General features: G+C 37.7%; 1 protein-coding gene across 7 annotated transcripts in view; it reads left to right on the forward strand.

Annotated features, from left to right (window-relative positions):
* The window catches only part of ATP11B (ATPase phospholipid transporting 11B (putative)), a 126360-nt gene extending 116138 nt beyond the window's left edge, over nucleotides 1-10222 (forward strand). For 2 of the 7 annotated variants that reach the window (XM_063442714.1, XM_063442716.1), the window contains 2 exons: nucleotides 3877-4010; nucleotides 8357-10222. In XM_063442714.1, coding sequence (XP_063298784.1) covers nucleotides 3877-4010; nucleotides 8357-8438 — 216 coding nt within the window. In that variant the 3' untranslated portion in view covers nucleotides 8439-10222. Of the gene's footprint in view, nucleotides 1-496; nucleotides 623-3876; nucleotides 4190-8356 lie in introns of those variants that run through there. The other 5 variants (XM_063442720.1, XM_063442721.1, XM_063442713.1 and 2 more) reach the window with 3 other exon arrangements.
* The last annotated feature ends 4208 nt before the right edge of the window (nucleotides 10223-14430 follow it).

Consider the following 14430-nt stretch of genomic DNA (forward strand, 5'->3'; position numbering starts at 1 on the left):
TGGGAGAATATATGATCTCACAGAACTGACTAGGATACAGATTATTGCCTTCAGGTCCTTTTATTTTATTTTTTGTGCCAAGGAAATTAACCCCTTAAGGACCAAACTTCTGGAATAAAAGGGAATCATGACATGTCAGGCACGTCGTGTGTCCTTAAGGGGTTAAAGGAACACTATAGGGTCAGGAACACAAACTTGTCTTCCCGACCCTATAGTGCAAAACCCATCATTTAGGTGGACTGACAATGTAGCAGGGTTTTGCACAGGGTGAAAAGACGCTGAAATGTGTATGTGAAAAATAATTCTCGAGCTGAAACATACTCGTACGTTACATCCCTCAAACAGAATGTCTCATTGCAAACTGCATTGTAGTATATATGACATATCAGTAGTCCTGCTGACACTATGTACTCTGGTGGGTAGTGGAGTTTATTTCTTGCCTACAAGATACAGAGGGTCTTTTTTTACTAGATGTGTTACTTTTCTATCCCTCTAGATGGAAGAGAATAAGGGTTCAGTCAGCTCAGCATTTGACTTTGCTGAAAGCGAGCACAGAGGGTCGGATAATAGACAATTGCTAGCTGATGATGCATCAATCCCGCAGTGCACTTGATCAGCCTAGGTAGTACATGAACTACTGCATTGTGGACCCTGTTTTGTGGAATGTGTACCACTATTGTCTCATCTTGTGATCATAGTAAATGTGCTCACATTTCTCTTTAACGTCATTCCTGGTAGTATTGTAACTAACATAACTAACATTTGCGTTGATGATTTTGCACTGGTTGTGCTTGGAGACACATGGATCTGGCATTATGCTGTGTTTTGTTTTTTTCCCTTCATACAAACCCTTTGGGTTATTCAGTAGCAATCTAGTGGCAAGAGTGTGGCGATAATTCATCTTTGTTTATTCTTAATTCTTTGAATTAAGTAAAGCACCTCCAAATAAACTAACAAGCCCCAAACTGGAGCCTGACCAAATGTAATCTAAATGCCTTCCAAATGCCTCCTCAGAAATACCCCCTGAATTTCCTCTGAAATTGCTCTAACATATAAACCAAACTGTCCCACAAGCAATATTTTACTATGTTGTAATATGAACTTTTAAGTTAATCGGTGTGTTTTAGGTTATTTTTATTTAATTATCTTGGGTAGCAAATTTTGTGGGTGGTAGCTTCTCTAGCATGTGAATAGTTGACTTTCTATTGCCCTTTGTGCCCTGACTTATGTATTTTACATGCAGCCCGCAGGTTAGCAAATATTGCAAATTCTGAGGAAATTCTGGGTTGGTTTTGTGTTTTAGTAAATGTATAAATATTATGTATGGAATTTTGACTCACCCTGAGATAATTTTTCAGCTAATACAAGTTTTTCCATATTGATTTATTAAATAATGAGAAAATGGTGCCATGGCAATATCAGATTAAAATAAAAACTATTTTTGGACAGCATTTTTGGACATGAAACAATGTTGCTTTTGTTTTTCCTTATTGATAATTAAGTACCTAGTAACATGTTTTCGCCTGACACTTTAGTATGTCTAGATTTGATTACTACGCATTTCACATAAAAATAAATTGTAAATTATGCAGGTAGACTTGCTGATGCCCCTCAACCCCCCTCTTTGTCTGTCTGATGCAACACCTTTAGTTTTACATACCACTAGGCACTGGAAATTAGACCATTGGAAAAATAAATAGAAAATTCCTTATAACTTTAGTTCGGTCCAGGCACAGTAGTGCACACTGCAAATAAGGAGATGCAATACAAACATTGTTTAATTTCTTATCTTCTCTGTATGATTTCTCTATGCTGACTGCCGTGTGCAAAGGACAGAACTTAGGAATACTATAGCCACCCAGACCACTTCATCTCCCTGAAATGCTCTGGGTGCATGGTCCCTGTCCACGTAACCTTGCAATGTAAAACATTTCAGTTTTGAGGGTTAAGCTCACCTGTAGAGGCTCTTCCGCTGCATAGACAGAGTATGATTCAATGCTTTTCAATTGGAAAGTTTTAAAGCAATGTGTGCACATTAGGTCCCCAATGCTCCCCTATTAGGAGCATTGGATTGGACCACGCCTGACAACACATGGGAAAGGAGAGGTCAGCACTGGATCAAGGTATGTAAGTATTAATTTTTTTTTTATTATTATTATTGCACGGTGGGTGGCGACTTGTCTACAAGTAGTAGGGGCAGAAATACTATATAGTGTTAGGAATACAAATTTGTATTCCTAATGCATTAGTTTTCCTTTACGATGGAGGTGTGCAGTCCTTAGGATAGAGAGGGGTTATTTTTTACATTTAAAGCAGCACTGTCACCATCTGGGATCTTTACATGGGATGCTGGAAGAAAATTGTCCCACTGGACACAAGGGAAACTGCTTCCCTGCTCCCAAAGGTATGGAAACAGGAGGATGACCAAAAATACTTATTTGTTGTTTTGTGTGTGCCTGTGTTTAGCAGTGTAAAGATGTGGGTTTTTGTTTTGTTTTGTTTTCTTAAGGGAGTGGGCGGAATGGTTTGCCTGGCGGTAGCTGGGGATGTGTTGGTGTGATCTGAGAGAACATATCTAAGTGTGTTTGCGTTTGTATGTGCATGTACATCAATGGTAGAATGTGCCACGTGTGCAATATCATAGTTTGCAAGGGTCCCTATGATTTCAGGTTGGGTTTGGTTAGGGCGGCAATAATAATGTCATTTAACTCCCCAAATGACAGATAATTAAGCAGTGAGACTACAGGGAAATGACCTATTCACCAAAACCACGTAATTTAAGGTTGTTTTGGTGCTTAGAGCGTCCCTCTAATTTTATTTTCACTTCTCACAAATACATATTTGCAAAATGTAGAGGATAAGATAAATTAAAAATAATCCTCTTCTAAAAATAATCTTGACAGATGATCTCTGGTACAGTATTGGGCAGCTACTGACGTGTGGCAGCGTCCACTCTCAGCCAATTGGATGCTTTTTTTAAGGGCAGCATTGGATTGAATGCTTTTTCTGTGAAAACTATTCACGTTGTTTTGTGATGCGGACTATAAAGATTTTCAGTTGAATGTCTTCCGTGAGAGAGAGTATCTAGTGTCCATCTGTGTCACAGCCACTAGAGGCATGTTCATGGTCAAATGCAAATATTGGCCTTTTTCTGAGATCATGGTGTTTTTACATTGCCACAAAAAGGAAAAGGGTCATTAAGTTGAAGTGATTTTTTTGAGCTGTATAATCCCTTTAAGCAATTGACTTTTAAAACATGATGCCTTCCTGAGTAGTCATAGCGTTAATATACATTGCAAATTTAAAGACAAAGAAGTTAGTTTGCTATTGTTATACTTAAACTTAATTACTTGGTACAAAAATTTCACTATTTGTTTTATCAAAAATATTCTTACTGTGAAATATGATGAACATTCCTAAAAGCAGTCATCATCTGTAAACCGGTAGAATGGTTTCATGTAATATGCATATAATATTTGTTTATGCCGCCCATATATAGCCTGGGTTAATTCTCCTTGCATATCTTGAGGGTAGTTGATGGATAACATATAAGATTAACAATGAATGACATCACTTTTTTCATATATCTAATACAATTGGCATCTAAATTTAGAATAATCTACAAAACATTTATAGTTCTCTTGGTAATGGCAAGTGATCGGTGTTCGAGTCAGTAGTGAAATGGTGATTTATAGGTTCCGTGTCTATTTTGAAGGTTTTTTTTTTTTTTTTTTTTTTTTTATGACTGATATTTTTGTCTGTTTTTTCACCCTTCTATTCCTTCTAGCATGTCATTTCATAACTTGTGACCTAGATGAACCTGATTGTAAACATTTATAACAATACATTGCTGTCCTATTTCTATTTCCTTACCAGCTTACTGAGACAGGATCAGGTATCAACTGCTTGGACTCAATGTGCTGCTACACAGGCGGGGAGACAGCATGCGTGCCTATTAGAAGACTGCTGGAACGAATGATAGGGCGATGCAACCCAGCCCGGTTCAGCAGGTGTGGAACCTCTCTAAATAGCCTTTGCTGCCAACGATTCTCCTATAAACTGGAAAATGATGAACCCACAGCTTTAGATGAATAGCTAGGCTTTTGCTTTTACATCTCGCTTGAGGGTGTGATCAATCAGGTGTTTTCCATAGCTTTCAAACAAGCAAAATAAATGGGTTTTGAAAGAATTTTTTTTTTTTTTTTAAATTGTACTTAATTTCCAATTTTTTGTGTATGTTTTTTTTATATATATATATATAATTTGTGTTGTATGTATGTGTATGTTAAAATTGTTCGTCTTGCTTGTTTATATTTTATTTTGCTGGCACCTTCTCTGCATAAGTCAGAATTGGGCAGTGTAACATCTTGGTGTGTAAATCATTAGATTTCATGGACTTTTTAAATTGGTGTTTTTTGGGCTCTGGTTTTATGATGATATTCAAAAGATTCTGTTTATAGTCATACATTTACAAGCACCTCCACTTACAAAACTGCAGTGCAAATAGCTGCAAGCCCGCTACTTCCTATTTAAAACACATGCTGTCCAAGGCATAGAAAATTATTTAATTTGTTTATACTGATCCATGTATGGATGAGCTGTAGCGCATGTCCTGAAACAAATCTTTTGTATATCACCCTCCTCTGTGCTGTCAATATCTCATTCATTGCTTGTGCTTAGAAATTATATTTGGGGCTACTGAAAGTGATTCTTAATATCTGCTCAATGCTTTTAACTGGGTAATGTGATATTCACATATTTAATGAACAAAACAAAAACAGGTCCCATAGTTAAACTTATGATATATACATATGTGTTCTACTCGTTTCCCCTTCCCCACCCATTTATTTTTCAAAGGCATATGTTGAATGTTGTCCAACACGTCACTGTGCCGTTTGCTGAAATGGCATTAAACCGCGTGAGCGGTCCAACCCCTTTTTCTTCTAGTTTTGTTCGTTCTTTTACCTGTTAATGTATATTTCAAATAAGCAATATGCAATCTGTTTGTTTTATATTTAGAACAAAATCTACAGACAATAAAATACATATTTTTTTGGAAATTGTGTAGAAAAAAAGTGTCCATGAGAGTAAATATTTATATGGGACTTGTTATATACAAAGTGTAATTTTTTTAGCATTCCGGTATCTTCATTTTCATAAATAAAGGCATCCTTTTGCAAAATGACAAATTATCTTTTGTTTGGCCACAATGCAAATAGTTTCTCTATATTAGTTGGTTGGTTGTTTTTGTTTTTATTCGGCAAATCAGATTTTCGCCTAATGCTGTTCTATCTTGGTCTGCTGGGTTGTCTTGATCTTAAAGCTCTACACTGCATAATTCGTTGCTGCACATATCCCAAAGTCACTCTATTCTAAGTCTTATTAAATGCCTCAGATTTCACACAGGAGCAAATAATTATTATTCAGTAAAAATGCCCAATTCATTCTATTTTGTTTACCATGGTTGACATGGCAGCAGAAAGGCAAATAAAGAAACAAAACAATTGCATTTTATATTGTGAAATCCGCTTAAATATTGACTTAGACTAAATTGGTTTCTGGGGGCAGCAACCTTTCTCTTATAATCATACATCAAAATGAAAATGCTATATATAAACATATTGGTAAGAGTGTCACAATACAGCAGTGTTGAAGGTAGGTAATTATGCATATACCGGTAATCAGTTACTCGTTTTATATTTGAAGATCAGAAAAACAAGCCCTTCTTCCTCTGGATTGATAGCAAAACAACTTGACATTATTTTATGTGCATTATCAGGCATACTCTTTATGAAAACCTTATAAACTCTTGCAATGTCTTGGATATAGGCCTGGCACTCGAATGGTTAAAAATGGCTGTCATGTCTGGCTGCACTAGCATGAATTGCCTGCAACCTTCACTTTTTCACAACACCATTTGTTATTGTGCATATGGAGAGTTGTTTTCCATGCAATATGAAATGTGACCATCTGCTTATTATGTGCAATACACTTTTTTTTTTTTTATATATATATATATGATCATAAGTATGAAGTGGTATAGGGAATGGTTCCAGCAAACATTCCATGCTGTAATGTGCACTCTTTCCAATTTTTAGGACGTAAACGTTAATTTTGTAAGACCTTTTTCTTTTTCTCTCACAGTTGTGCTTAATAATCAATTCCCATCTTCCAGGCATATCTACAGGTTATTAGGCTGCCCCTTTAAGAAAAGGACCTACTCTAAGAAAATTAATATTTAGTTTTTAGTTTTAACCCACAGGTAACTTGGGCTAGTAAGTTATTGAATTATAGTCTACTTTGCATTTATAATACTTACCACAGATTAAATGAACACTCTAGTCACCAGAACTACTACAGCCAAATGTAGTGGTTCTGGTGTCTACAGCATGTCCTTGTAGGCTGAGCAATGAAAAGGCAGTGTTTACATTCCTGCCTAGTAACACCTCTGGTGGCAGTCACTCAGACAGCAACTGAAGGTGCTTTCTATGTCAGCCCTGCGTTTTGTGTGGCACCCACATTTAGAGTCTTAGGAATGCCACATTCAATTATGTGAAATTAAAGTCTTCGGGGGAGATTTATTTTCACAGTGCTGGCAGAGGTTACTTGTTTGCCATTTTTTTTAAAGTTTGATAAAGGGTCATTATAAGCAATATAACCACTACAGCATGGTTTAGTGCAGGGCTGCCTTAAAAGGTAGATCCCCAGATGTTGTAGAACTACAACTCCCATGGTGCTTTGCAAGCCTTTAGACTTAATTTAGAATGACAAAGCATCATGGGAGTAGTAGTTTTACAACATCTGGGGATCTACCTATTGGGCAGCCGTGGTTTAGTGGATAGGTTGCCAGGAGTCCCCTAGCACAATGATACAGTAAAATGAATGAAAGAAAAAATCTTCAGAACAGTGGGTCACTTATCTGCATGTTTCAAACGCCCTCTGTCCATCTGGTCTGAACTGGTATGGTAAAGCAAAAGTTTACACTTCTCCATTTCTGAGGCATAATTTGGCCATGAGCATCTGCTGACACACTCAGCCACTCAATTATCCAGTTTGGGGGTTAGTACGGTCATTTGGAAGTATGAATTTCTGCTTTTTCATACCATCTCAGGCCAGAAAAATGGACACCCAACACACAGGTATGTGTCACATGTCTTTTACAAGCTATTGTTCATGGTAGTTATGGTGCTTAGAGTATCCCCTTAAGTTAATTCCTAGTATCAACCTTCCAAAAAAGGTTTTTTTTTTTGTTTAAATAAGTTGTAAAGTCTAACAATATATTAATGCTCCAGATGGAAAGCCCTGGAACATGATTAAAGTGGATTTGTCATGTGTGGGATTGATTATCTAATTTTTCATTGTTATTCCTTATACACAACCTAAATTTCATTTATATGCATACCTTAACAGCCTCAATTAGTGTCACTTTAAAGTTCTTATACATATAACGCTCATGGGTGTAAATTGGCAGACCACTGATGCTGACCGCTGTGAATGTGCAGTTAACTAACCTTGTAAGCTACAGTTAAGTTCTAGTATACCTGTTATTTTTAACTGTCACTCAAATTATGACCAGTGACAGCTGGAAACACAAAGCAATGAAGTCATCATCAATTAAGATGGTGTTGTGACTGAGCATTTCTAAGACTTTTTAATAGTGATGGGAATAGGGAATAGTCTTACGTAAAGCTCAAACATAGGCAACAAAATTTAATTAAAATCCACACTAAACAGGTATTTGTTTATAAAGGTAAATATTGTGTTATAATCCCAAACATGACTATTCGACTTTAATGTATTCTCTAATGTGCTAAGCACCTATTGTCATCGGTGCGCAAACAAAATACTTCACTAGCATACAGTCTGCATATTAACACTTGGATACAAATTGTCCTGAACAGTACTCGCAATTTATACAGTATCCTCATTTTGCAACCTACCTGTTTTACGACGGCTAGCACTTCAGGCTCGCTCTCTCCCGGGGTGGTTAGTGCGAGCCGTAGTGGGAGTTAGAGGGATCCCCTGCTCTGCTGCATTTGTCTATGTTCGGGGACATTTTCCTGAACATAAACAAGCGCACCAGAGCGGGGAATCCCTTAACTCCTCACTTACCGACCAATTCGTTCTACGACCGGGTCGTAGGAACGGAACCCGGTAAGTGTACTTGTTATTTATTAGCTGGCCATAAAAAAAAAATCAACGTTTCAGTTTGTTACACACAAACTTTCATCAGTCCTGATGAATCATGTTTTACCTGCAGTTACCATCGTTATTTTCAAAACTGAAGAGGACAAGGACAGATAAGTACACATTTTCATAATTAATATGAGAGGTTTTTTTCTTTTTGTTACTTTAGATCTTGGAGTGAAACGGAACCCTGCTATTCAAATGACAGAAGCATCTTGACTCTTTCCGCCATGGACTCTTCCACATGCTAGCAGAGGTGGCCTCTGAGTCACAATGTGCTTCCAGCATTTATTTTGTAATTTATGAACCTAAAATATGTATGATCTAGCATCAGCAGACTCCAATATAGTTCAGATAATTTCTAAGAGTTTGGATAGTTAACCTCTATGAATGACATGAGACGTTACGTGGCCCAAACAGTATGTATATCCTCATAGGTTTGGAACTTCTGTTGATATCCAGCATATTGCACTTTGTAGTGTGTAGCATTTGCAATAAACTGATGGCAAGTTATTTACAGTTAAAAGAACAAACAATTCCTGAACATTTTTCCACATATTTCTGTAAATAAGGTTTTGTTTTTGTAAGAACATTATTTTTGCAAAACTTAATATATTTTGCAACCCATATGAAGTAATATGGTAAAATGAGCTCCACAATATGCAGGCATATTTTGTAACATATATAAATGGTACTGTTATTCCACAAATGTTTTTTTGGTGAGTGCTGGCATAGATTGTTCCTGTGAAAAATATATTTTATATAATAACATTTTAACATATGACGGAAAAAAAACAAAAACGTATATACCATTGATCTTAACAGATCAAATTTCATATCTTCATGTTCAGATAGCCCACAAATGAACCAAATGAATGTTACAATACAGAAGTCAAAATGGGACATCTACCATTTACACAATGTTATAACCTTCTGTTAAGTTGCAAACAAATCATATATTTTCTTCACTTTTAATTTTTTTTTTTCTGAATAATTGCATACATTTTCTTAGGATTTGAAATTTTGTCTTTGTTCTTCTACATAGTAGTCTTGTTCTAACCATCTAGATAGAATATACCGTGAATAGAAAGAGACATTTTTCTAGGTCACATTAATTTGGTCTTTTCTACAACACATTTTAAAAGGTCACTATAGTCACCAATACAACTTTAGCTTAATGAAGCAGTTTTGGTGTACAGATAATTCCCCTGCAGTCTCAATGCCAAATTCTCTGCCATTTAGGATTTGTCGCTTTGTTTACACACCTCCCTGCATGTGACTTGCACAGCCTTTTTAAATACTTCCTGTAAAGAGTCATCTAATGTTTACACTTTCTTTATTGCAAATTCTGTTTAATTTCGAATTTCTTATCTCCTGCTCTGTTCATAGATTGCTAGATCCTGCAGGTGTCTCCTGTGTGTGATTAAAGTTTAATTTACAGAGCAGGAGATACAGGTTTTAAAGTAAGCTACTGTCTGATTGAAAGTGAAACCGTTTTGTTTTCATGCAGCCAGGGGAGGTGTGGAGGGCAGCATAAACAGAAACAAAACGGATTTAACTCCTAAATGGAAGAGAACTGAGCAGTGAGACTTCAGAGGCATGATCTGTAAAACAAAACTGCTTCATTAAGCTAAAGTTTGGTGACTCTAGTATCCCATTGAATATGAATCTGTTTTATTGAAAAAATGTCCCCTTCATATAATGTTTTTAAAGTACCATTGTTTGCTGCATACTTGTTTCTCTGTTTACATTGTAATGAATATACATATTTAGCAAAGATTTATTTATCAGTTTGTGTGTCATAGGGCAGGCAACTATGTTGTTCATCCCACTGCTACTCAAAGAGTTAAAATATATGGATGAGAGGAGTTTTATTTTGACCCTGTTGAAACAGGTTTTATGTGTATATACCCATTGCTATTTTTGTTTCCGGCAGAAATGACCACTTTTTAAAAACAGCGTACATACATTTTTATTTGTTTCGGTCCATTAATTTTTGTTTTGTTTATTAGACCACTCATAAATACAAGTTGGTGACAGAATTAAAGTGTGCCAAGTGTCATGATTTTCATTAATTTGTTAATTAATTGTGTGTGTGTGTGTGTATTTATAAATACACACACATATACATAATATAAGAATGTATAAATATTTAGCACATTGGTTTAGATGGCAGTCAATAGGGAGGAGGGGAGAAATACATACAATATAAGGTGAAGTATCTTTCTTATTTTGATGCTAAAACAATTCTTGGACAGGTATCAAGTGTAGAGCCAATGAATAAGGCTCAAACTTCCAGCTTTGTGGGATATAAAGGTTCCCACTTCCTTCTTTATGCTGATAGGAGGTCTCAAGCAATAGGATTATCCTCTCAGTAATGGTTTAAAAATATAAAGTGCTTTATTATAAAGTGCACAATCAAATAAAAAATAAAATATAAATTTAAAACCTTACAGTTGGAAGGTAAATCCTTTGATAAAGTTCTTAAGGTGCAAAACGTGTTTTGCCTCGTTTAGAGGCTTTCTCAGTTGCTGCTGTATAGTGTCCGTGAGTTTTCTTTTATGTAGTCCATAATTGGCTGGGTTTTTGTGTGTAGCCGGCATCTGTTCGTGTGGGTACTTCCGCTTCCAAGTTTTGCGTTCCACTGCAATCGCAAATGATTAATGACCTCTTTTACAAACTTTTTCGGAATGTATAATTAGGAAAGTTCATGAAGAGATCCATTGGGGACAATATAAAGCAAAGGGATAAACAAAACATACATGGATATTGCAATCTTGTATCAAAATATACTATAGCTGAAATAAAATGGGAAACGGGGATTTGAGATAAGTAATAGGTGAATGGAAGCAGATAGTGGATGATATAAATACAAGGAGAGTGTCTCAATTTAAAGGTATATTACCTTGGAAAATAAGGTAGGGGAGAAGTATCTGACTCGATAGAGCAGCTTGCAGTGGCTACAGACTTTTATATTTATTACTTTGGTTAATATGGGCTCCTTAGGAACCAGATGCTTTTCTTCCCTAAGTAGTGTAAAAAGGTGCTTTAGAAGTACCTTTTTTTTTTTTTTTTTTTTTTAATCTTTACTTTTGACCAAATTTCCTTCTCCACTTTGCTTTTTCCCTGCTTCCTGTGTTTCAGCTGGACTGTGCACCAGTAGCCATGCCCCAATGAATCTCTATGAGAATCAGTAATGACACGCCTTACTGGGTGTGCTGAAGCCTCATGATGCAATTTGCATCACTCAACACACGCCTGCAATGCCTGTCCAAGCCACCTTGGAGTCCTCTGCATTTAGACACTAGAACTTACATACCACATCACACACACACAAATATTTCTTCACCACATTAGGTATCGTGTTTATTATAAATAAATATAAAGAGACAGACAAATTCATAAATACCTATAGAGCGTTGTGCTATCTATATCTCTATCTAGGGAGGTTGATTAACAGGGGCTGGAGGGGAAGGGGTTCACAGTGGGTAGTTAGGTTGCCTGGCGGGGAAGGGGTTAACAGTGGATAGTGAGGTTGGCTGATAGGGAAGGAGTTAACAAAGGGTAGGGAGGTTGGCTGACCGGGACTGTCACGAAAGGGGTTAACGGTGAGTAGTGAGGTTAGCTGACAGGGAAGGGGTTAACAGTGGGGTAGGGAGGTTGGCTGGCATTGAAGGGGTTAACAGTGGGTTGTGAGGTTGGCTGACAGGGACTGGAGAAGAATGTATTGCTTGCATTACAAGGAGGAAGGTAGAGTGAGTAACACATATGGGCTCTACCCTTGTCTCTGTGGTGCAGTCTGTGCTGTGAGCATTCCTTATGCTACTGAAGACCTGCCTCTATTTTCATTGGCTGAAAAAGGTATGTTTCTTTTACTAGGAATCGAACATGTTGAAATTTGAGAGGGGAGTGCCTTAGAAGGTCTAGGTTACACTGCTGAAAACAGCAAAACATTTTACAGCACTGCAGGAAAACTACACAGAATTGAAAGACAATAAACAACCAACAGGTATTCTTGCTTGCGGCGGCGGCCACCCCGGGAGGAAGAAGGTTTTTGCCGCCAGAGATGTTCTTTTCCCCTAGTAAGAGTGATGCTACAGTAATCCCCAATAGCGATTATCCAAGTCGTGGTATAACTTTCCCCTACAAGCATGAGATGAGGCTCTATGTTAAGGGTAAACTGGAACTCGTGTAATGGGAGCCACATACGGCCTTTTATGTGAGTCCCCATGCAAGGGGTTTCTTGAAACATATTCCAGGGGCATTCCCCCTGGACCTGAGAGGGGACTATTGTAAAGTACACATTACATTAATTCTCAGTTTCAGGACATACACATCAATTACACTCTAAAACCTACATCAAACAGTGAGGTATCCCCTCAAATCCTATAGCCCCGGATAGCCTGGATCTGAGCGCCCAACATATCCCGAAATCGCTCATCCCACGAACGTAGCTGAAACGCCACCAGGGTAACGTTTAGACCGGCCACAAATTTGACAAGGTTTCTGTCCAAAAGAGTTCCATGAAATCAGGCTGAGTGGTTGGTCTCCTTCGGGGTACAGAATACAATAAAATAACGAATAAGTGTCCGATTTTAGTTCCATACGACGACCAAACGCCGCTGTACATGTTCGCGACTAAAGATGGCGGCCGCCACATGTTCGTACATACAAATGACCACCCAGCTGACCGTTTAGAACCTTGCAGTACAAGTGTTAATGAGGTGTTGACAGGGATGATGGAGGTTAATAAGCGGCACACTCCTCATACGGGTGGCCTAGTCATTCGGGAGTTTGTTCGGTATTCAAACCAAATAAAGAGAAAAGCAAAGGAGAACACAATGTACCGAACAAACAGGAGAAGAAAGCAAAGTAATTGTAATCCAGGGACAGGGTGGTCGGTCACATTGCTTATTAGCTTTAATTTAAGCTCAACTTCTTTAGCTGCCTGGAGTGTCCCTTTAAGTGTTCATTTGTCTCTTGAAGAAATGTTGGGAGTGTTTCCAAATCTAGTATGTCTACAATATTTAAATTTTGACTTGATACGGGGAGAAATGAGACACTTCCAGTGATTTACTATGATCATTACGTATGTAAACACAGTGTTTTGGGATTTGCTAATTCTGGTATCTGACATGACAATATTGCAGATATTTCTTGATTGAGATTGGACCATAATAACAATTTGAGAGCATGTCACCCTTTATGGTGTGATGGTAATCAATTTTGATGCACTTGAGAGGGAAAACTCTGGTCTACAGTAGTATAAATGTGCACTCATGTTGCTATTTATATTTTGCATCCATGTTTGTTGCCTATAGGCTATGCAGATCAGTGATGCTGAGTGCACGTTGATCAGGGTAAGATTTTGCACATCTTCAGTTGTATTTTTTTTCCCCAAGAATAAGATCATTAAAGACACATTATAGGCATTTTTAAACCACCTATCTCATTGAAGTGGTCTGGGTGCTATTTCCCTGTAGTTTTAACCCTGCAAGTGAATACATCGCCTTTCTGCAGGATTGTTTCCATTACAGGGTTTTAATGTCACTAGAGGTGCTTTTGTAGAAATAACTAGGTTAAGTTATACAGTTTCAATTAGATGGTCTCATAGAGACCATCTGATTGGCCTGTGCTGAGCTTTGCTACAAATGCGCACTAGCATCACAATGCTTTCTTATGAGAAAGCATTGGATTGGCTGAGCTCATTGAGATTGATGATCTCGGTCAAGGAAGCAAGGCCACCAGAGAAGAGAGCAGCCTATTTTGGGATAAAAGGTAAGTAAAGTACTTTTATAACCATTGCAGGAGGGGAGGGCGTACACCTAAACAGTGACTAGGACACTGTAGCATTCGAAACACACATTTGTATTTATATTGATATAGTGTTCCTTAAAATAGTTTAATGGGATTGACACGTATGTATAAATTAAAATATTTTAAAGGTAATTAAATCAACCATGTACTTCGCCATGATAAAATAAAATTCCAAGACCAGGGGGGCGGAGCCTAACTAGCAAGCAGACAGGACGTGCCCTGCATGAGCTCCTGCTACTTGGACCCCAAATCAGCAGATTTCTCGGGCAACAGAGCTACAACTCTCCCAGGGGATGCCTGCATGAACACAGCGATACCACACATGAAGCCCGGAATGTCCGCAAACCGCAGCAACGAGTTGAGGCCTGGTGCAGGAGGCGAGGGGGAAAGACGGCCGCTTTCCCGCCTAACGCTGACAACCTCATG

This window comes from Pelobates fuscus, chromosome 2, assembly GCF_036172605.1.
Source record: "Pelobates fuscus isolate aPelFus1 chromosome 2, aPelFus1.pri, whole genome shotgun sequence".
NCBI lineage: Eukaryota > Metazoa > Chordata > Amphibia > Anura > Pelobatidae > Pelobates > Pelobates fuscus.